Source organism: Papaver somniferum, chromosome 1, assembly GCF_003573695.1.
Source record: "Papaver somniferum cultivar HN1 chromosome 1, ASM357369v1, whole genome shotgun sequence".
NCBI lineage: Eukaryota > Viridiplantae > Streptophyta > Magnoliopsida > Ranunculales > Papaveraceae > Papaver > Papaver somniferum.
Window position 1 is genome coordinate 247286599 of NC_039358.1, and position 25073 is coordinate 247311671.

Below are 25073 nucleotides of genomic sequence, written 5' to 3' on the forward strand. Positions count from 1 at the left end.
CAATTCAAGCACCATTAACTAAATTTGAAGTATCCGTGAGTACCCGAAACATCATACTTTTGTTGCTTAAAGAAAAAGATCTAACTTTTTTTCTTCCGAAACCCTCATTTTCATTATCATCTTCATCTTCTTCTTCTCCCTCTCAATAATTCTTCTTTTGAATAAAACCAGTTTATTAATTTAATCTTTCTAATCATTAATTAACTCACTAATCATTTCATTGATTTAATTAGAAAATGTAATTTTGGTACTAAAATAAATATATGAATAAAAAGTGTTTTATTTTATTTCCAAATATCCACCAAAAAAGAAAATAAATAATAGTCCCCTCCATTTTGGGGTAATGCCCAAAAAAATAAAAAAACGGTTCAACAAATACCACGAAGACGACTTCAATAAATGAACAATGAAAACGATCAGGCAGAAGTTCCAGCCGGCAATAGTGAAAGAAAAGACCTGGTGCACGTGGACTGCTTGATCAACTTCCCCAAGCCAGTACTATTACGCTACTGTTGTATTTCCTCTTATGATGTGGGACTAATCATTTTGGAAATTACTACTTGGGTTTTGTCTTTTCAAAGATCAAAATAAATATTGCGATGTTGGCTCGTTGAGCACCAATGGCTAGTGGTAGAATAATACCCTGCCACGGTACAGACCCGGGTTCGATTTCCAGCTGGTGCAGTGTTTATTTTTTTTAGATTTAGAATTTCATTTTGATCTCTTTGCAACATTCACGCATACCGTCAGTGATATAATTCACATAAGCACTAGTTTTTAGATTTAAATTATTTTTTTTAGATTTAGAATTTCATTTTGATCTCTTTGCAACATTCACGCATCCACTGATCCCAGTGCTGTATGTGAATTATATCACTGACGGTATGGTCTCTGTTGGGAAAAAATCGAATAAGTAATAACCAGCATGAGGTGACACTTTTCTCCCTTAAAATGGAGAATTATAATTTAAAATGAATTATACACTTTGACATAGGAGATGACGCTTCTATCCTATCTATTTTGTGTTGGTTGTCCAATTCTTTTTTGGTTGCTAAAGTAGTTGTCTTAGATGACAGTCGCAAATTGTGGACGTGGTGGTACAATTCATATTTATTGAAGTCAATATTTTCTACAGCGCGTCCAATATGTCATCCATGCATATCCTAGAATAGATTTAAAGTATATAAGTTTAAGTTGACCAACTTAGGGGGCAGGCCCTCTATAAATGAAACCGATGTCTAATAAGTTTGTATCATCATCTTCGTTAAAAACTGATGGCTTCGTCTATTATTCGTTTTCTTCTTGTTCTGATCGTTTCTGTTTCTTTCTCCAATGCTCAGTTACCTACACATCCTGGAATAGTCTTCGATCTCGAGAGAGATTCATCAACCCTCCAATATTTGGTTAAAATCAACCAAGGAACCCCTCAACGGGAAGTAAAGCTAGTTGTTGATTTTGGCGGAAAGTTACCCTGGTTTGCTTGTCATGGGGGATACTATTCATCATCGCTACGGAAAGTCAGTTGCACGTCATCCCAATGCTCTCAAGCAGAGAAACCAGTCAGTACATGTGCTGATCCTAAAATATGTAGCATTTCTTTAAGAAACCCAGTAACTCGGTCCGTTGGCAAAGGTGAACTCATTTCAGATATTGTGACCGTCAAATCTGACCCTGACAACCAACAAACACCAGTTCCTTCGAGTCGCAACGTCGCTTTCGGTTGTGCAGCTACAAGTAATATCTTAAGTGGACTTGATAAAGCTTCTAAAGGAGTGGCTGGTCTTGGGCGTTCATCGGCTCTTTCTCTAGCTTCACAGTTTGCTGTTGGTTTTCAATACCCAAACATATTTGCTGTGGATTTACACGATAGTGTTAGGGATGAAAAAGTACTTGAAACAACTGGTAAGATTTATTTTGGAGGCGGACCTTACATTCATTATTTCTGGGGCATTTCGGATTTGGCCGATAGAGTTTTAACGTACACCCCACTCTTGATTAACCCAAAAAGCGAGGAAGAATATTTCGTCGATGTTAAATCGATCAAGGTGCACGGTGAAACTTTACCAATAAACAACAAATTATTGTCCATCAACAAGACAACCGGAATTGGAGGAACTAAGATCGACATTCGAATTCCATACACTACTTTGGAGACATCAATCTACAACGCCTTCATTAAGGCTCATACTGAATGGGTCGATCGCTTGAACATTGCTAATGCCGAACTTATGGATTTCCCCAACATTACTATGGTTGCCGCAGTTGCTCCGTTTACCACCTGCTATGACTCATCCACCATTATTCTCCGCGGGCCATCAGTTGTCAATAATGTGGCACCAAGTGTATCTTTCGTCTTTCCCACGAGTGTATGGAACATCTCGTTTTTCGATCTAGTCATAGCCAAGGAGGGTGTCGCCTGCGTGGGCTTTGTTGATGGTGGTTTAAATCCTATGACTTCTATTGTTATAGGCGCCCGTCAGATAGGATTCCTAGAGTTTGATATTTCAAGATCGAGACTGGGGTTCGAGGAACCAAATCTTACGGAAAATGGGTCATTTGTCCAAATATTTTTAAATCACGGTTCAAATGGACGAGTAAAAAATAGTTTGGGTGATATGGCCAAAAAAAAATAGTAAGATGAAACCTAGCTTAAATTTAAAAAATAGCAAGGATGAAACTGGATACATCCTGTGTAAATTAAAAAAAAGAAAAAATATTTGAAAATGGGCACGATGAAACTGGTTACATTCTGCCTATTTTTACATTTTTGTCCATTTAAACAGTATCAAAATCTAACTGTCCATTTCACTCAGGAATTGTTGATTTTGGTCTTTTTAACTAACTTTGTGCCAAATCTTAAAGAGTCTGTGAATAGTTAGTCTCTACCATTTCTTCCCGTATTTGGTGCTCCGTTTACTCACATGTAATAAAATCTGTATTGATTAGTATTGTTTGCATCAAAAAAATCATGGTTCAGCCTTTGATACTTCATTTACCAACACAATATTTTTGGGCCATAGTTATCAGAAATGTAGGGCTTTACCCTTGATTAGTGGAAGCTCTTCCAAAAGTTCTGGACGGTCAAAGGACACTACACCAAACTTTTGTTTCTGGAAAGGTTTTTTCGTTGCAAAACAGTATTGCAACAGAAGCCAGCCATTGCGAAAACCCTGTTGCAGTTTTTCGCAATGGCATTATTTTAGTCGCAACGGTTTTTATGCAACGAAATTTTGCTGTTATAAAAATTTATATTCGCAACAGTTTTGGCAATTGCGAGTTTTTTGTTCAACACAGATTTGTTCTAAACCAGATATCCTTGTTCTGGTACTAAGTTTTGCACAAACGAATGCCGTTGCGAATTCTTTGCAACAAGAAAAAAAAAGCATCAGTAGGCCGGTCTTTGCTGACCTAGTCAAAATTCAGTTCCCCTGTAAACTAATTTTCTGCATTTACCTAGATTCACCAAACATCTTTCAAACTAGGCAAACAATCATTCAAACTATGCAAACAACGACTGCAACCACTTACTAAGAAATGCAAATGACGAAAGGTTTGGAAATAGTTTTCAACCACCAATTTACGCGCCTCAGTTAATACCTCATTACCTGCGTCATTTACCCAATTACTTACTAAGAAATGCATCAACTTCATTCTATAATACATTCATTCACATCCCTTATGGGGTAGAGTGTACGTACGTTGTGTGTAGCGCAATGTCCGTGCGTCTAAATCAACTATCCACTCTTTGAACATCTCATTGACCAACACTTCCCATCTTGTTCATCCAAATGCATTCATATCTCAGTTCCGTTCATTTTAATATCCCTTTTGAAACGTTGACATAAGAGGTGACGCTTCTAGCCTGTATTCAAACTCCAATTCCTTTTGCTTGCTAGTTAAAGGATTTGATACGGGAAACCTCGAAGGCGAAGGAGTGATTTTCTTCGATGACAGTTTGCAAATTGTGGATGTGGATTGATCAACTCATAATTATTACAATCGATATATATTATATTGTTCGTCCAGTATGGACTTTCATATAGAAGAAACATTAAGATGCTGTCCTTAATTTTGTTGTCAATTCGAGATCATGGAAGCATAAATCGTAAGTATAAGCCAATAAATAGATCATAAAATTGGTTAAAAAGACAAAAACCGATAATTTCTGGGTGAAAAAGATATGTAAGATTTGATATTATTTAAATGGACAAAATTTTAAAAATAGACAGGATATAAAGGCCAAAAAACAATGGTGTCCATTTTACCCATATTAATTTTTACTCGTCTATTTGAACCATATTTTAAGAATATCTGGACATTTAACCCAATTTTCGTAAATAGATTATCATGTTAACACTGTTGGATTAATTACTCAACCAAATGCAAGCGTCAAGTACAAGTCAATATAAGCTAAATAAAACTAAAGTGTCGTGCTACGGTGGATGCCACTTGCGTTACTACGTGCATTCGGATAACTTAAATCTCCGATAAATATGCCGGGAAACTTGTCGAGAGCGCTATATCCGAGGGTCAGAGGCTTGCCACGTCATGCGTGACCATTAATAGATTTGTCCACCATGCATATAAAAATAAATAGATTGCTTGTTGTAATGTATCTGTGTGCATTTAACAAGAAAATGAAAGTACAGAAATTTAAGTTATGACAAATTTACAGACCTTATAAATAAAACCCATGTCTAATTAGTTTTTATCATCATCTCATCTTCTTTTCAAATCCCATGGCTACTTCTTTATCTTCTTCTGTTGTTCATTTTCTTCTTCTGTTCGTCTTTATCTCTTTCTCGAATGCTCAGACAACACCTAAAAGTGCCGGTATAATTTTTGATCTTGAGAGAGATCCATCAACGCTCCAATATATATGGTCAAAATCAACCAAGGAACTCCTAGACGTGAAGTAAAACTAGTTGTCGATCTAGGCGGAAAATTACCATGGTTCAGTTGTCGTAAGGGATACAACTCATCAACAGACCGACCAGTCAATTGCGGGTCGCCTCAATGCTCTAAAGCAGAAAAACCAGTCAATACATGTCCTAAGCTTTATAAAAAAGCATGTAGCATTTATATAAGAAACCCTGTAACTCAGTCCATCGGCAAAGGTGAGCTCATTTCAGATATTGTGACTGTTAAATCTAACCCTGACAGCCAGGAGACACCAGTTCCTTCGAACCGTAGATTCTCGTTCGGTTGTCTTAAATAGGAATGTCTTTTTCTCAAATCTTACATGACGCGAAATGTAAACCCTATTTGTTTCTCTATGTAAACACAGGTAGCCTTTATGAGCACTACTATACCATATAAAAACACATGGTAATGATCTGGGTTAAAGTTTGTTGGAATTGTAAGATCTTAGGAAAGGATATGCTAGACACCCAAACACTTTTAGAAAGGAGTAATCTGGATCTTTGTTGAAAAGAAGCTGTAGTGGTGTTTTCTGTTCTGAAGTAGACTTTGGTAGCCTGTTAATTAAATAACATGCTGTTGTAAATGTATCCATACAAAAAGAGGTGGGCATATGTGTATGAAACAATAGTGCCAAGCCAGATTCTGTGAGATGTCGAATCCGTCTTTCTGCAAGACCATTTTGTGGAGATGTATGGGGACAGGAAAATCTGTGTTGTATACCAGAATCGTTGAGATATAAAGTGAACTTTTTGTATTCTAAAGCATTGTCAGACTGAAAGATTTTTTTCTTGTAATCTGTGAGATTCTCTATTTGCTTAAAAGTTTGTAAAGCGTCTGATCTTTGGACAAAAGGAAAAACCCATGTGTAATGAGAATAAACAATCATGATTAACATATAGTAACGGAAACCAGTTCTAGAAAAATTTGGAGATACCCAAATATCAAAGACAATTAAACTCAAAGGTGTATCATATATCGTACTGCTAAGATAGAAAGGTAATTTCTTTCTTTTGCTGATATGACATGCATGACAAAAATCTACTTGATTATTGGAAATTGGTAGAGAAAAATTATGACAAATTCTAGAGACCATCATTGGATGACCCATACGACGATTCCAAAGGGGGGTGAAAGATGCAACATATGTCTGAGGATTTAATGGTTTGTCTAGCTTGTAAATTCCCTCAAAAATGTAAAGACCATTCCTATTCATCGCTTGAAACCGTGTTTCTCCCGTGCGCTTTTCCTTCACAAAAGAATGAGATGTGTGAAACTCAACGAAAACCTGATTGTCTTTGCAGAATTGGGTGACAGATAACAAGTTGGTTTCTATCTGTGGTACATGAAGAATATGGTTCAAGTTAAATAATCTTGAGTTATAAGTGAAAGTTGCATTACCAACATTGGCGGGTGCATTTCCATTACCAACATGCACTCTCTCAGTGCTATCGCATTCATGTGGAATAATTAGATTCCTCATATCTGTTGAGAGGTAATGATTAGCTCCTGTATCAGTCGCCCACTGATTTTCTTGTTCACCTCCAGGGAGAGCTAAGTAAGCTGCATGTGGCTTTTGATGGTTATTAGTTTGTTTGTCATACCTAAACTAACACTCTTTTGCTTGATGATTCTTTTTCTTGAAGATCTGACAAGGCTGTTCATAAATTTTCTGAGCAGGCTGATTACGACGCTGAAAATGATTGATGTTCATCTAATTAGGTCCAGGGTTTTGATGAGGAAAATTTCTTGGACCATTTCCGATTGAAGATGCTGTGTGTGAGACAACAACATTAGTAATGAGTGTGAGGAGATGAGAGTAGAATGTATCCATGTCCATGTCTTCAATGGTGCTCAAGGCAGTTACAATTGGATCATATGTTTGATTTAATCCATTGCAGATGGATTGCTTCATTTCGTCAATTGATACAGTATACTCAGATGTTGCAAGCTGATCAAAAAAAGTTTTAGCTTCACTCAAAAAAACTTTTAAAGTCTTGTTACCTTTGTTCAAGTTTTGTAGTTGTTTCATTAGGCTCATCAGGTGAGATCTTGTCTTTGGTGCAAAGTGACTTTCAAGTTTATCCCAAACTTGCTTTGCTGTATCCAAGCCTCTGACATGACAAAGCACTTCTGGTGTCAATGTGGAATTGAGCCATCCCACAAGTAAAGAGTTTTGTGCTTCATAGTCTGTGAAAAGAGGGTTTATATCTTCTGAATCTGGAAGAGTTCTAGGATGTTTTACCTGAGATCCATCAATGAATCCAGTTAGCCCATATCCTTTGAGAATAGGTTTAAACTGTGTTTTCCATAGTGAGTGATTTGTTTCGTTGAGCTTAAGGTAACAAGTTGATGAATCTGAATGTTTCTGAGACTGTTTGTATTTGTTTTCATTGATATTGTTTCTGGTGTTGTTGTTTATTTGGGTTTTGGTTTTGAAGCGGAAGTGTGTTTGGATTGTTGGCTGATACCAAGTTTGAACACAATATTTGGTAGAATATCTTCCACAGTTTGGTAGTGGAGATAGAGATATTATTTATACTCAAAGTTGTTACAAAGATAAGCTATTCAAAACCAGATAATAGCTAAATAAAATAACGAGTTACATGTCTGCATAATTGTGCAGTCTACTAGTCTTGTAGAGGACTGATTTGCGGTTATATGACTTGCTAGTCTTGCGCAGTTAGGTAGTTTTTTGGATGGCTTGCCGTTGTATGCTTAACAGTATATAAGCATACCATGGACTGGTGCTTTCTGGAAAAACAGCTCGCCATCTTCTATCATCTCGTTTGCAGTATTGTAACCGGTAATCATGTCCCATAGATGCGCTACATCTAAATCATTTCTCCGAAAGATTACACATCGAGAGATGCAAAACTACCCATGTGCTTGCAATTTATTCCCTTGAAATTGGGAATCATATTGTTGAAAAATAGCGCAAGTTGGTACGCAGTAGTGTATTGCATACGAGTAGCGCAATGTACGTGCAAGTGCTCCGATAGTCCGCTCTTTGAATTTCCCACTTACCATTTTATAAATATAAACCAAGTTGATTGCTCCTCGACCAACACAGATCCCATTTAAGAAAAAGTTTACAGGATTCCGTTATCCACTATGCTTTGTTTTCTTTGTATTCTGAATAATACAGCGTTCATATGGCCTAGTGGCGTTTGTTATTATAAAGCTATTGCTTGTACAGGATTATAAGTTGACTAACAGCCTATGCTGTACTAGGAGCTGGGCGAGGCGCCAAGCCCAACGCCCAACGCCTAGAGCGCCCAAAGCGAACCCCCGAAAATTAGGAAAAAAAAAACAGAAGTAAGCATAATTTGGCGTTTTGGACGCTTTTTCTCTTAGGCGCGCGAGACGTCCAAGGGGCGCCTTTTACAACAAGCTAACAGCTATAAACATGCGTAGTTAGTTTTTATCATCAGCTTCCAAATCTCATGGCTTCTTCTTTTTCTTCTCATATTGATTTTGTTCTTCTTCTATTAGTCTATTTTTCTTTGTCCAACGCTCAGCTGATGCGTATAATCTTCGATCTTGAGAGAGATCCATCAACCCTCCAATATATGATCATAATCAACCAGGGAACTCCTCTAGTTCAAAAAAACATAGTAGTTGATCTTGGTGGACATTTACCCTGGCTTAGCTGTCATAAAGGATACAACTCTTCATTGCACCGACCAGTCAGTTGCACATCACCACAATGCTCTCAAGTGAACGGACCTGGTAGTAGATGCGTATTGTGCACTGGCGCTGCAAAGACTCATAATAATTCATGAATTATTTACATAAGAAACCCAGTAACTCGGTTTATTCGCAAAGGTGAGCTCATCTCAGATCTTGTAACTGTTACATCTAATCCAGACAGCCAGGTGACAGTGGATGCTTCAACTCGTCGGTTGGCATTTGGTTGTGCAACTACAGGTAATATCTTAAGTGGACTTGCTAAAGGTGCCAAAGGAGTGGCCGGTCTTGGACGTTCATCTGCACTCTCCCTAGTCCCACAATTTGCAGTTGCATTTCGATTCTATCGCATATTTGCTCTGGGTTCATACGATTCTAATACACAAAATTGGTTAAAAAGACCAAAACCAATAATTCCTGGGTGAAAAAAACATGTAAGATTTGATATTGTTTAAATGGACAAAATTTTAAAAATAGACAGGATGTAAACAGTATCGAGAACCGAAACCGTTTTCCAGTAACAAGTACTAGGTCGGGTAGGAGACAATGTTAACTCCCAAAATAGGACATAGTTTTTACTCCGGCTTGCCCAAGCCTTGCACAACCCACGCTATGGTGGACAAAATCCTTGACGCTTACCGCGCCGTTTTTCTTGTTTTTTGGCCCGATGTAGAGTTGATTACCGTGTTTAAGGAATTACGAATTCTCGACCCTAAACGCGGACCAAAACTCACATCCGACCCGGTTTGCAGGGCTACGGGGAGATTCCCCTTCACTCCTGCCTACTGTAGGGATACAGGGTAAATTCCCTTTCCCCGACTACAGGGTCGTCTTTATGTGTTCTCTCGTTTAGGTGCCAAAATAAGTTTAGAACATACCGAAAGTAAAGGGGGTGGTTAGTCTACGTACCTAAAGCATACCTCCTCCACGTGGATCACCGTTTTCCATGTCTTTCTGTCCAATGTCTGCTCTGGTGATAGGTTTCGTTTGTTCAGATCATGCTTGACCGACTCGTTCCATGTCACTTTTGGCCATCCCCTCCGCTTCATCCTACCTTCAGGTCGTCTGATGCACTCTGAATGGACCGTTGCATCAGCCGGTCTCCGTTGGAGGTGTCCAAACCAGCGCAGTCTATGTTAAGTGAGCATCTCCTCAATAGGGGCTACGACAAGTTTCTTGCGCACATATTCATTCCTAATCTTCTCATGCCTCGTATGCCCGCATGCCCATCTCAACATTCTCATTTTTGCTCTATGTAACTTCAAAACGTCCCGACTATTTGTTGCCCAGCATTCCGCTCCATATAACATCGCAGGTCTAATTGCTACCCTGTAGAACTTACCTTTCAGCTTTAGTGGAACTTTACGGTCACAAAGGACGCCAGATGCCATGCGCCATTTCCCCCAGCCCGTCTGGATCCGGTGTATGATGTCTCCATCGAGTTCTCCGTTACTTTGTATTATCGATCCCAAGTAGCGAAAGGAATCTGTCCTTTGTATTGGTTGTCCATCAAGCAGCAACTCTCCCGTGTTTTCCTCGGGCTCGTTCAATTCGCATCGCAAGTACTCCGTTTTCGTCCTACTAAGTTTGAGTCCCTTGGATTTGAGAGTTTTTCTCCATAGTTCTAGTTTCTCCTCGACCACTTTCTTCGATTCTCCTATGAGCGCCACATCGTCTGCAAAGAGCATACACCATGGGATCTCTCCCTGAATGCTTCTCGTCAGCTGATCTAATACTAGGGTAAAGATATATGGGATCAGTGCTGATCCTGATGTAGGCCTATCCTGATCGAGAAGTCACTTGAGAGTCCACCGCTCTTCCGCACGCCTGTAACTGTGCATTCGTAAACAATATCATCCTGCCAAAATTTTAAAAATAGACATGATATAAACAGTATCATCCTGCCCAAAAAAAATTTGGCGTCCATTTCACCCATATTTATTTTTACTCGTCCATTTAAACCATGTTTTAAGAATGTTTGGACATTTGACCCAATTTCCGATTCTAATACGGACGGAAAATTACACGAAAAAGAAGGTAAAATTATTTTTGGGGTGGACCTAACAATCATTACTTGTTTGGCTTTGATGATTTGGCTGATAGAGTTTTAACTTACACCCCGCTGTTGATTAACCCGAAAAGTAAGGAAGAATACTTCGTCGATGTAAAATCAATCGAAGTGCACGGAGAAACTGTACCAATTAACAAAAACTTGTTGTCTATCAACAAGATAACTGGAGTAGGAGGAACGAAGATCGACATTCTTATTCCTTATACTACTGTGGAGACATCAATATACAAGGCCTTTACGAAGGCTTATACTCGATGGGCTGAGCGCTTTAAGAATGCTAATGCTGAGGTACATGATTTCCCCAGCATTACCATGGTTAGTCCTGTTGCGCCATTTACTACTTGTTTCAACTCATCCGCCGTGCCCCCTGTAACAATGTTTCTAAATAATAAGCCACCACGTGTAGCTTTCATCTTTCCTAAGAGTGTGTGGAACATATCTTTGTTTGATCTAGTAAGAGTTAATGATGGTGTCGATTGTGTGGGATTTGTTGATGGAGGTTCGAAGCCTAAGACTTCCATAGTTATTGGCGCACGTCAGATAGGTTTCCTAGAGTTTGATATTTCATGGTCCAGATTGGGGTTTGTTCAGCCAAATCTTAGAGAATGAGCACCAATTTTGATGTTTATGTTTTCTTCCCTCGATTGTTTGATTTGTTCTGTGCTGTTTGGTTCACTCTTGTGGTGATTTCTTCCTTTTAATAAAGTCTTCTTTTCTTTATATTTTTTCCCTTTGCTTGATATTCTTCTGTTCACTCTTATAACTAATAAAATTTGTATTGTTTGCAATTTGCATCAATACATACAAAATCATGGTTCACTCTTCGATAGCCCATTTACAAACACAGACCGTTTGGTCGATAAGAAAAATTAAGATCCCAAAGTATGATTTTTTTTTATTTTTTTTTTATTAGGACTGTCACTAACAGAAAAGACGAGCAAATAGCATCAGTGACGGAAGAAAAGGGGACGATGAAAACAGCTTCACTAATACCAGTTAGGTACGGTTTATTTGGTTTATTTGCAACATCAAATAACCGTTTCAAAGGCCCTCTGTTTTTTAGTTTTCAAAAATATCAGCCAGAGCAAGTAGGAAAAGTTTCAGAAATATCAGCCAGCAATTAGGAAAATAAATACTGAAAAAGTTCAATATTGAGCACCAGCGGTCTAGTGGTAGAATAGACCCGGTTACCGGTTGGGGCATCTTATTATTCCTTTTGTAATTTTGATTTCTCTATAATAGTTTAGGGGAAATTTTTTTAGCTGTGCTAGTTGCATCTCTGAAACCTTGCGTACTAATAGGGAGGAAGTGGATTTCACATCATTACGCTGAACCAAGCACATGAACTAACAACTCACTCTAATAACAAATTAAGAACTACGTCAATAATATTGGACATTGATGTTGTAACAAGTTGTTTGTCAAGTCTAATAGAAGGAAATAACGAATTCCAAGAAAATTAGAAACAAGCGATAAGACCAGACAAAAAACCACTTAGATCAAAAAAAAGCATCTTATTATTGGAAAGTGATGTTAAAACAACTTTTTATTCTATGTCTACCAAGTGTTGTAGTAAACCCCAGCCTCATTTTAACAAAACTGAACTCCAATTGACTGTCTTCCACCTGATACCCGCCCATAACCTGCATGCTTGCATCATTACCTCCATTGACAAATCCAAAGATGATACTTCGTCACTAACCCTCACAATAGAATTTGGTCTGAATATCTTCCAGACTACATTTTTTATGCAAGACGAGACTGATGATTGGAACAACAGCTCCCATGTAAGCACCTGTGATATTCGTTGAATCAAAACAAGCACCAAAAGGTGCTACCGGAGACACCCTAGAGATATTTATAACTTTAGCTTGCTCCATAAAATATATATTGATGTGTGTGTAACAGTGTAAATTGTAATTAGAATTGCTAAATTTTGGGTTGGTTGGCCGGGTTAAAAGATTTGGCCGAGACAGACATAAACTATAAATTCTTTGCCCAGATCGTTCATCAAACCCCTAAAATCCATGGAAATGTTGATCAAGTCTGCCCAAATTATAGGTTTCCTGGGTCTTTTGGGTTAACCTAAGTTCACAAAACACAAGTCTATTAGTGTGATAATAACAAATTTTAATAATAATAAGATTCATTGCTCCATTTTTATCTCCTTTTTTGCTCAATCAATTGCCATTTTTATTACTCATTATGGAAAAAATTACAAATACTCAAAGATTACAAAGAAAAAGAAAAACATTCCTATCTCAAGGAAATTAAAACAGAATCCCACCAAACCACTACTAAAGCCCAGGACTAATGAAACCCAATAAGCCATATGTGAGTTTTAACAAAATCTGTAAGGGAAAATTACGCGCAGGCCCAAAAAAAATTATTTTCTTACCGTCAGGCCCATAATTAATTTTGAATACTGTCGCACCCAAAGTTTTTTAAAATAATTTAGAAACTGCATAGTTACTCTATTACCCTCAGCGGTTTCAAGCAGTTTCGTTTCTTCTCTTCTTCAGCAGTTTCTTTTCTCCTCCTCCAAAAACTTTGTAACGATCATTTAAGTAGATGATTAAACCCTAGAAAATCAATTTCATACTCTAAAAAATCCTAGAAACTACTTACAATTTACAAACCCTAGAAATCAATTCATTTCAACAAAACAAAATATTGCATAATGTCTTATGCATCTAAACAAAACTGATGCATAACCAGAAAAGTGAAAAAAGTAATGCATAAGATATTATGCATCTAAACAAAATAATGCATAAGACCTTATGAAGTCAAAATAATTAATGCATAAGACATTATGCAGCTAAAACAAAATAATGATAATGTCTTATGCATCTAAACAAAATGATGCATAAGACATTATACACGTGCATAAAAATCCATAAATCAAAAAAGTGAACAAAGTAATGCATAAGACATTATGCATCTAAACAAAATAATGCATAATGTCTTATGCATCTAAAAAAACTGATGCATAACCAGTAAAGTTAAAAAAAAAGTAATGCATAAGACATTATGTGGCTAAAACAAAATAACGCATAATGTCTTATGCATCTAAACAAAACTGATGCATAACCAGAAAAGTGAAAAAAGTAATGCAAAAGACCTTATGAAGCCAAAATAATTAATGCATAAGACATTATGCAGCTAAAACAAAATAATGCATAATGTCTTATGCATCTAAACAAAATGATGCATAAGACATTATGCACGTGCATAAAAATCCATAAATCAGAAAAGTGAAAAAAGTAATGCATAAGACGTTATGCATCTAAACAAAATAACGCATAATGTCTTATGCATCTAAAAAAACTGATGCATAACCAGAAAAGTTAAAAAAAAAAGTAATGCATAAGACATTATGCAACTAAAACAAAATAATGCATAATGTCTTATGCATCTAAACAAAACTGATGCATAACCAGAAAAGTGAAAAAAGTAACGCGTAAGATATTATGCATCTAAAAAGAATAATGCATAAGACCTTATGAAGTCAAAATAATTAATGCATAAGACATTATGCACCTAAAAGAAAAAAAAATGCAGAATGTCTTATGCATCTAAACAAAACTGATGTGGTTCCGCTCCTCATTTGATGTACATAGTGATTCATTTGATATAGGAATACTGCAACACACTTCTTACCCTTTTCAACTTCAATTTTAATTTTTTTTACTTCTCGAATTATCAAAGACAATAGAAACCCAAAATCCTCAGATTTATACCGCAGATTTTGAAATAGAAACCCTAGTTTTATTGAGAAGATTATTCAGAAAAGGATTTGGGAAAAGATTTAACAAAGAGAAAGGTATTTTCGTGGTCTAGAGAAATATTTGACAAAGGAAAAAATCCAAATGTTAAAAATGAAGAATCGGAGTTCACCATTATTTTCTTCTCGCTTCTCTCCGTTCGTTTCTCGAAGAAAAGGTAGTTTGGCCTTTTAAAAACTGAAAATCAGAATTTCAGAAATTATGGGTCTGTTACGAATTTTTGACGGGAAAACGAGTGCGCCCCTAAACTTTTCTGCCCGTGGGTTTGACAGTGGTGGAAGTTGAGAAAATGGGTTTGTCTGTAGTTTTCACAATCTGTAATAAACTTGTTCCGGAGATTCCAAAGCAGAGAGAAAACTTATCTTGTACTTTAACTAAATTTTTCCTCTCTCTCCATACCTGCTCCCTTTTTTGTCATTGTATCTGTAGAAAAATTTACTTCCCTCAAACTATAAGCAAATTGAATATTCTTTAATAATTCCTTTATTCTACTCCATTTTACCTGAACAAACCAAGGTAATCTATCAGAAATGTATGTACTTACTGCTGTTTTAGAATCAGAGTCGATGCATATATTGATTTTGTTATTCCGCAAAGCTTCTCCAATTATAGCCATAACTTCAACAATGAAGTTTGTTGCAATGCCAATTCCTCTTGCTTCAGCATATATAAACTCTCCCTGATCACCTCTGCATACAAAGACATATCCAGCTACACATGGATTGCCTTTAGAAGCTCTATCACAAAAAATGAGTGCTTGATTTATTGCAGGTAAATGGAATCTATCTTCTACAATCTTCTGTAGCTTTATTGGTTGATTTTTTAGATCGAAATTCTTGAAAACCATGAAATCATAACTACAATCTCACATGAAGCTCTTTATTCTCACTGCACAATCCTTTGTGTATTGTTTTATCAAATTTCCAAACAAATGAATATTATTTACAATAATATAATTTTTTTTCATATTGAATTACTAAATAAATAATAATGTCAATTATAAAATATCTTGGTTATTAGAGCCAATGGTTATAATTTTGGTACTTTGGCCTTTACTAACTTGGGTGAGATTGGTATTAAAACTATTGAATTTTTGTTGATATCAAAAAGAGATTTTTGCCGGAATAAGACTTAAAAAATCGCTCAATTCCGCGTATATGGTCAACGTATTGCTGAATTCCAAAAACAGCAAAAATCACCAAAAGGAAAAGATATGACTCAAAAAAATTGACGCCCTTGTCTTGGCACACAACTGCATGATAAATGCATTGGGAGTATTTTTTGGAGTTCACTAGCAGTGCGTTCTAAATTTTGACCAGTCAACTGGATTTATGTTCATGTCCTAACAACACTCGACACTATTTAGTCAACGGTTAAACAAAATAAATAGCTGGGAGATAGGAAAGAAAGGAACTAATTATAAATAGATAGCACATTTTGAGAGCGTCCAATAGGAGTGCACCCGAGTGCTTGGGTTAATCAACTAGAATAGTCAACGATCAATAGTATATTTGGGGTACGTTTACGGGACTCAATGGGTCTTCATTTGACCAAAATAGTACAAAAAAGTTAAAAAATAGTTGCTAAAAGTCCAAAATGTACCTTATGGAATTTTCGATCAGGAACACTAAATGCGAGAATTTCACCCTTTTTTGGGTCCTGTTCCGGCAATAAGCTCATTAAAAAATTACATCGCTAGGCATGATGCTACTATTAAGGTTCGCAATCTTTTTTAATAGATTAGGTTTAGCTATTCAAAACGGTATTGGAGCACAACTTATTGCTATGCTTCCAACTAGTTTCTTGTAAACTCTTTTTTTCTTCTTTTAACAATAGTTTGCCTTTTTTTATTATAAAAGTAGTTCTATATAATTATATCATAGTTCTTCCGGTTAAAGTCTTGCCCAAAATTTTAAAATATGTTGCTCATCCCGCCCAACTTTTGGGTTGGGCTTGGGCTAAGTGGGTTGATCCAAGCCAAATCTCACCCCTAATTGTAATTTTTTTTCTCCAACTAGATCATACTAATAATAAAATACAAATCTTCCATGTAATCTGTAGTAGTTTGCCATTTTTCTATTGTAAAAAATAGCTTTTTGTAATTATAGCATAGTTCTGGTTAGAGGTAAATTTATGCCCAAATCTTGCCCAAAGTTTTAATATATGTTGACCATTCCTCCCAATGTTCGGGTTGGGCTAGGGTTTAGTGTGTTGATCCGATCTAAATCTCACCCCTAATTGTAATTTTTAGAAACCTATTTTGAGGCATACTCAATTAGGATAAGGCACGCTAAGTAATACCAAAATATGGTCATTAAATAAAAAATACATCACCACTTATTCATGGTTTTTGATAATGACATAACTACCCTCATTAATTAGTGTTAATGATTATGATTAGATTTGATTAATTAGAAATTTTAAGGATTGATTAAAAATTAAATTATTAGTGGTAAATTTGTAGAGAAATAAAAGTTATGTGAGAGAGTTCGGATTTTTGAGAGGAAGAAGAAGAAGAAGAAGTGAAAAAAAAACTTGGGTTTTGAGATTTATTAATTAGAAGTGACCAAAATGTGTGATTCAAATCATAGGTAGACTTCTATACGAGATTTAATGTCCTTTTTATAAGTTGAATCTGTCAAAAATTTGAATTTTTAAAATCCAGATCTACTGACCAGATGAACGGTTCGGCTGATAACTTTTTAGCAGAACCTCTGTTTTTTGAAAATAAACCAAGGTTCGGCTGATAACTTATCAGCCGAACTTCACTCTATAACGGAAGAATTTTAGGTTCGGCCGATTTGAACAAAATGCGCAAAGTCGCATCAGCCGAACATAGTGTTTCTCTAAATCATACACTAGGTACGACTCAAAATTGATATTCCAAGATCAGTCGAACTGATCTTTTGAAAATTTAAAACGAATCATCAAGCTAGGTTCGGCTGATTCGAACAAAATCTAGCAAAGTCGCATTAGTCGAACATAGTTTTTCTCTAAATCATATACTAGGTTCGGCTCAAATTGATATTCCAAGACCAGCCGAACTGATCTTCTGAACACCCTAATTCCATCTTTGAAATCATATTCTATCGATCAAACAAAATAAAATCAATCAAAAATAGGATGTGTTTGTTACAAAAATATTCTAAAATACATCTGAGAGCAATTGAGATATGGATTTCGCACTCCAACATCGCTCACTTCGACTCGTGTTTCCTTTGCTTGATTAATTGCTTGATTGAATTGCAGTCCTAAATGTTTAAGTTTAAAGGTTATTTTGATTATTGATTTTAGGTTTTTGAGGATAAGTGAACTCTAGTAATTTAAAATGTTTAAGAATATATATGTAATTGCACTACTTTTAGATACCCCATATAAATCCACCTTCGCTCGTTCTTGGGGATTATCACTTCGCCTATAAAATAGGTGTGCAGTATTTTGTACCTACAAGCCAAGAAACATGTCAGTACATGTGAATTGTGTAAAGGCGCAGATAACAATACTGCATGTAGTGTTTACCTAAGTAACCCAATAACTCGGTCTGTCGACAAAGCTGAGCTCGTTACGGATCTTGTGAACGTTACGATATCTAAGACTGACCGGGAGTGCACTCCAGTTTTTGCTTCCCGTCGCTGGTTTGCATTCGGTTGTCCTAATACTGACGGTAATATGTTAAGTGGACTTGCGAACACATCTAAAGGAGTGGCTGCTCTTGGACGCTCATCTGCTCTTTCCCTAGTTCCGCAATTGACAGTTGAATTTGGATACCCCGGATATTTGCTGTGGATGTACACGGTACTAATATGGACGCAAAATGGGACGAAACAGGAGGTAAGTTTTATTTTGGGGGTGGACCTTACGGTCATTATTTGTACGACTTAAATGAATTTACAAGTAGAGTTTTAACTTACACACCGCTCCTGATTAACCCAAAGAGTAAGGAAGAATATTTCGTTGATTTAAGATAGATTAGGGTACATGGCGAAACTGTACCAATAAACAAAGAGTTACTGTCCATCAACAAGAAAACTGGAGTCGGAGGAACGAAAATCGATATTCGAATTCCTTATACTACTTTGGAGACATCAGGCTTATAATGATGCTATTGCCTCCTGTGACAGAGTTACATAATTCTGACCCACCAAGTATAGCTTTCGTCTTCCCAAGAGTGTATCGAACATCTTTTTGCTTGACATGGTAAGCGTCAACGATGGTGTCGATTGCGTGGGATTTGTTGACCGAGGTTCAAAGCCTAAGACTTCCATTGTTATCGGTGCGCGTCAGATAGGTTTCCTAGAGTTCGATATTTCAAGATCCAGATTGGGGTTCCAGGAACCAAATCTTAGTGATGAATAATGAAAAAAATTATTAGTTATGGGAATCAAATTTGTGAAAAGTTAATAATTTCAATTTCTGTTTGGTTCCCTCTTGTGATTATTTTGCTAGTAACATGGTTCCTTAATTTCTCTTAATAAATTCTTATATTATTCTGGTCGAAAATAAAAATAAAAAGCTAGCCGAGAGAATATTTTCGTAATCCAGATGAACTACGGATCGAATTTGCAACAGATAATGAGCGTACTTAATAGAACATTTAGCGTGTACTATCGGTTACACACTGAGAACCGGCCTTATCTCCTTGCTGGAAAAAGGATACTACAATTTTCCTAAGGCTAACATGTGTTGTCTGCATCAATGCACACTCAAATATGGTCCAATCTTTGAATATCCGCTTCACCAACTTTATAGATAAGAACGAAGTTGGTATACTCATCACGTCTAGAAGACACAAAAATTGAATGCGTTCAGACTTTTAAGTCGACTCTCTGATCCATTAATTCTTTATAGCAAATGATTTAAAACAAATAGTCCCAATATTATTTAGTCTTGATTATCATAACTACGGTTAGATAGAGATCTTCCAAATCTTCCCATGACTTCTTCTTATTTTTCTTCGTCTGTTATTCAGTTTCTTGCATTTTTCTTCTTTCTTTCGCAATTACCTTCCTCTTCTTCTCGTGGTATAGTGTTTCAACTTGAAAGAGATTCATCAACACTCCAATATATGATCAAAATCAACCAAGAAACTCCTTTAATTGCAGTAAAACAAGTGGTCGATCTGGGTGGAAAATTACCTTGGCTTTTTTGTCATAAGGATGCCTACAATTCATCGTCCATTCGACCAGTCAAATGCACATCAGCGCTATGCTCTCTAGCTAGCAAACCAGTCAATTGCACATGTATTACTAAAAATACTTGCAGCATTTATACAAGTAACCCAATAACTCAGTCTGTCGGCAGAGGTGAGCTAATGTCGGATCTTGTGACTGTTTTATCTAACGAAGATAGCAACGTTACCATGGGAACACCGGTTGCTTCTTTTCGCCGTTATGCTTTTGGTTGTGCAACTACTGCTAATATCTCAAGTGGGCTTGCGAAAGGTGCTAACGGAGTGGCTGGTCTTGGGCGTTCATCTGCTCTTTCATTTGTTACACAATTTGCTGTTGGATTTCGATTTTCCCGCATTTTTGCTCTTGATTTACACGACAACATTAATGACGACAAATTAAACCAAACGAGAGGTAAGATTTATTTCGGGGGTGGACCTTACATTCATTATTTGTATGGATATGAGGATTGGGCTGATAGAGTTTTAAGTTACACACCTCTCTTGATTAATCCAAAATGTAAGGAAGAATATTTCATCGATGTTAAATCGATCAAGGTACATGGGGAAACCGTACCAATAGACAAAAAGTTGTTGTCTATTAACAAGAAAACTGGGATCGGTGGAACAAAAATAGACATTCAAATTCCTTATACTACTTTGCAGACATCAATTTACAAGGCATATATGAAAGCTTATACTGGATGGGTTGAACGCTATAATAATGCTAATGCCGAAGTGCTTGATTTCACAAACATTACCATGGTTACTCCTGTTGCGCCTTTTTCCGCCTGTTATAACTCATCCACCATACCTCTTTTAACATCATTTGATTCTGCGCCACCAGGTGTAGCTTTCATGTTTCCCAAGAGTGTATGGAACATCTCTTTGTATGATTTGGTAAGAGTCAAGGATGGTATCGACTGTGTGGGATTTGTTGATGGAGGTTCAAAGCCTAAGACTTCCATCGTCATTGGTGCACGTCAGATAGGTTTCCTAGAGTTTGATATTTCCAGATCCAGATTGGGGTTCGAGCAACCAAATATTAAAGATCTAGAGTTTTGAACCCACCATTAGAACAAGCATCCATTTTTATCCTTGCCATCTTTTTTTTTTCTTTCAGTTCAATTCACTCTTTGTAGTCCTTTTAGTTGTAATATCGTTTTCTTCTTAGTACAATCTTTTCCCCGTTTTATAATTTGTGTTCACCTGTTATTAAATAAATACAAGTACAAGTTAATTTTAGCTATCAACATTCAAATTTGTTAGGCTTAAATTTTTTTTATTTCAAATTGCAAGTTGATAAATTTGCTGTTTAGTGGATGGTACACTCATGTGGTCATGTTGCTTGCAATATGGTTCCTTTCTTCTAATAAATCTTCTTTTCTCATCTGACCAACAATATAATACGTCCTCTCACAAATATCCTCTCTTTTGAATGATTATTAAACAACACAAACATCTAAGAGGGGGCAAACATCACTAGATGCGGGAAAAATCACTAGAAATATTTGGAAAAAAATCTAAGAATCAGTAAACAAATGTAAGAGAGTTATAAATCTTAGGGTGGGGATTGGTTCCGCTCCTGCATGGAACTTAGTCAGTGCATATGTCCCCCAAGTGGTTCTGAGAATAATTAGAAAACAGAGATCCATTCTTTACTCGACCATTAATTGTCTTGTCTACTAGAGTTGTAAAATTATAGATCACAATCCAGTGATAGAAAATCAATTACATGAAATATGCCAAATCGATATCTTAATGTTGTCAGATAGAGTACTGAACTGCTGATAGCATTTATATAGGATAAATCTCAGGGCACTTTAATTACTAGTAATGGCAAAAATTGATTCTCCTTGTCAGCTTCACGTCCACAACCTGACTGTGTTAGTGATGCAGAGTCTTCACTTGTTTTGTTAATTAAGTAATGTTGTTTGCATCAACCAAAACCAGATCCGTTATTTGATTGATTACTTACTACAGGTATTAGCCATTGGAGTTTGTTCCGCAAGAGGCACCATAATAAAATTAGAATTGACAACTGATTGAGTGACATCATCCTGAATTGTGGTGGTTGCATCACCTACGATCTCCAATATTATTCTCTACATCAAAAATGCACCGGCACTTCTATAAATAAAACCAATGCCTAATTAGTTTTTCATTATCATAACCACAATTCATTATCTTCTTCTAAATCCCATGGCTTCTTCTTCTTCTTTAGTTCAGTTTCTTGTTCTTCTCTTCTTTGTCTCTCATTTACCTTCCTCTTTTTCTCGACCTGCTAGTATCATGTTTGATCTAGGCAGAGATTCGTCAACCCTCCAATATTGTATCAAAATCAACCAATGAACTCCTCAAACTGCAGTGAAACTAGTTCTAGTTCTCGGTGAAAAATTACCTTGGCTTCGTTGCCATAAAGGCTACAATTTATCATCGATCAGACCCGTCAAATGCACGACAGCTCTATGCTCTCTGGCAAGCAAACCAGTCAACAGTACATGCATTCCTAAAAAATCTTGCACCATTTACACAAGTAACCCAGTAACTAAGTCTGTCGGCAAAGGTGAGCTCATGTCATATCTTGTGGCTGTTAAATCTAATCCCGATGACAGCGATGGGATACCGGTTGTTTCGCCTTGCCGGTCTGCGTTCGGTTGTGCAACTACAAGTAATTTCTTAACTGGAATTTTTAAAGGTGCTAAAGGAGTGGCTGGTCTTGGTCGTTCATCTGCTCTTTCTCTAGTAACACAGTTTGCTGTTGGATTTCGTGCCTCGCATATTCGCTCTTGAATTATCAGGAGGGTTTAGCAATAACGTTTACTTTGGGGGTGGTCCTTACATTCATCCTGACTTTTCTTCAGAGAGTAATACAAATAGAATCTTAGAGTACACTCCACTTTTGGTTAACCCAAAAAGTACTGATGAGTACTAGGTTTTTTTTAAATAACTTCGGAGAGTAATCCACTTCGGAGAGTACTAGGTTAACCCAAAAAGTACTCCACTTCGGAGAGGAATACAAACTAGTTTTTTTTTTAAATAATTTCTAACCATATTTTGATGATTTCTGGTCGATTTTCACGATCAAAAACGAATTAAACAAGAAACTTTAAGGAAAGAGAGAAGAAGAAAAAAAGAGTTTTTTTTTTCAAAAACAAAAGATTTTCGATATTTTTCTTTTTAATTTTGATTAATGATTCAAAAACTATCAGGTTGGTTTTAATTTATTAGGTTAGCTTTAATTTACTAGGTTAGTTTTAAAAACTATATGTATATGATTAGCTTTATATAGTTATTAAGATCTTTGCATTTCTTGGTCTTGGTGTCGCACATTCAGATCTTTGCATTTCTTCGCCTGCATGGTATCTCCTCTAGCTTCTCCAATCCCATATGGTACGGGGAAGGAATGCACTGGTGGAAGGTAGACGTGATTCTTATGACTCCATATATCTAGGGTCTTCCTATAATTTCATTGTAAGGGGTATCTACTTCCATAACACCGAACGTTACGATTGTTTCTAGCGAGTTTATCGGTATTGTTATTGTGATCATTCCTTTGGGTCTTGTCGTTATTCCATTCAAGCCGGAGATATCATATTCCGCTGGTGCGAGATTTGAGTCATTAGATCCCATCGCCTTGAACTTGTGGTAGAATAACACATCCACAGAACTTCCACTGTCTACCAAAATCATGTCTACCGCCATGGGTGGTATCACACTGTCTTTATCTCGACAGTCTGATTTCATTATTAAGGTCACGATCACGTTTTCTTCGTGTGGTACTCCGTCCTCTGCACAGGATACTATTGGTTGCCTCTACCATTCTTTCAAGGGTTCATCCTTCTCTTTTGGATATATTTTTGCTCCATTGAAATCGCGTTTAAAGACTCTCCTCAGCACTTTATCGTGGAACGCCTTAATATCTTTTGTAGTTGATAATAGGGCATTACATTGTTAATGCCTGTTATCATTTCTCCTTATCCACACTCGGTGCTGGTTCCTCTCCAATTCTAACGAAGGTCTGTTCGCGCGGTTCTTCTCGTGTTTACTCGCCTTTGCGCATCATTATGTATTTGTTCTTCCAATCGCGCTTCTCTCTGTTTTCCTTCTGTAATTTCTTTTGTCCTGCGGCGCCGCTTATAGCTTTCCCCATATTTTATCTCCAATTCATATTCTCGCACCTTTCTTTTCAGATTGTGGATTTCTATTACCAATCGCCCATATTTGACTGCAAGGTCCACCCATTATGCGATTAACGTTTTTTCTCTTTTCTTTCATCGCGAGTTTGCTTTCATATTCCCTAATGGTGATACTAGCTTCTGTTCGTTTATTAAGAGCTTTCATTCGCCCACCTTCCTTCTTACTGTCTTTTTGATCCACTGTGTATTTATGTGGACGACAGATCCTTTGCACATTCTTTGACCATCTTTTTTTTTGTGTTGCTATGAAAATTTTATTTCACAATGCGACTCATGTTGTTCTACTGTCTTTGAGATCTGGTTAACACTGTTAGCGAAGAGAACTTACTCAATGAAGTGAAATGTATTAGCTCTCTTGTATATTGTCTATAGGATCTGTGAAGTGGATCTGATATCGTGAATCTTTCAGGGGGTGATGGTTACCGTTGATCAAACAACAAGTTTCTCATGAAGGGCAGAAAAAATGATGGTGGTGAGAAGATCAAGTTGGACAGATGACGATTTCGGATTGAGTATTAGTAGGTGAGGATACACAGCTATTTTCTGAGATGATAGTTTCTAGCTACTAGCTAGCAGGTGAGGATAATCCTCCATGTTTCTATCGCCAAAATATAGTTGCGGAAAATCCCACAACTACACCCGATGAAATGGTAAGAATACTAAGTCTAAGTCATGAAGATGAACTTAAAAGTTAATGGTATTATCACGCCTTGACACTAGATATGATCTTTACACAAGGTTTATATCGAAATTATGTTGTTCTTATTGATATCACAAGTATTCATATATATTACAACGGAGATGATAACTTTGAAGCTAACTCTAATGGCTTTCTTCTAATGATGGTTTCAACTCTTGTTCCTTGACTGAATTCATTCTCTCCCAACCTTGCCTCTCTCTTCATTATTTGAATCCTTATATAGGAAGATACATCAATTGAAGACAACTGATGATCACATGCAAAATATCTGTGTTGGTCTTACACCTATTTGTCTCATTCGCTAGACTCTAGGAAGATGTCGTTGTCTTCTCGCATTGATTATTCACACATATATGGATAGGTGTCGCCTCGTACTGGTCGCGTGGCCCCCCTTCGCGTATATTTTCCATTGTCGCATGATTACCCCTCTTCTAATTTCCTTCATCTTCGTACTAATGGCTGTCTTATTGGAGGCGAGGTTGTAGAATAGCTTTGTGCGATATTTTTTCCCTACATTTTGCCTCTTCTCTCATAATTCTTC

The 25073-nt window shown here is 36.7% G+C and overlaps 3 protein-coding genes across 3 annotated transcripts; 2 read left to right on the forward strand and 1 right to left on the reverse strand.

Moving 5' to 3' along the window:
* The first annotated feature begins 1274 nt into the window (after nucleotides 1-1274).
* LOC113276219 (basic 7S globulin-like) lies at nucleotides 1275-6627 on the forward strand. The gene is made up of 2 exons (XM_026525800.1): nucleotides 1275-2521; nucleotides 6567-6627. The coding sequence occupies exons 1-2, from the start codon at nucleotides 1275-1277 to the stop codon at nucleotides 6625-6627; spliced, it is 1308 nt and encodes a 435-aa protein (XP_026381585.1).
* Nucleotides 6628-9746: 3119 nt separating this feature from the next.
* On the reverse strand, nucleotides 9747-11202 carry LOC113276224. Its single transcript, XM_026525803.1, has 3 exons — nucleotides 10933-11202; nucleotides 10411-10468; nucleotides 9747-10285 (listed from the first exon to the last, which is right to left on the reverse strand). Exons 1-3 carry the CDS (start codon nucleotides 11200-11202, stop codon nucleotides 9747-9749), a joined length of 867 nt encoding a protein of 288 aa, XP_026381588.1.
* Nucleotides 11203-18135: 6933 nt separating this feature from the next.
* Nucleotides 18136-20698, forward strand: LOC113276233 (basic 7S globulin-like). Its single transcript, XM_026525813.1, has 2 exons — nucleotides 18136-18297; nucleotides 19436-20698. The coding sequence occupies exons 1-2, from the start codon at nucleotides 18136-18138 to the stop codon at nucleotides 20696-20698; spliced, it is 1425 nt and encodes a 474-aa protein (XP_026381598.1).
* The last annotated feature ends 4375 nt before the right edge of the window (nucleotides 20699-25073 follow it).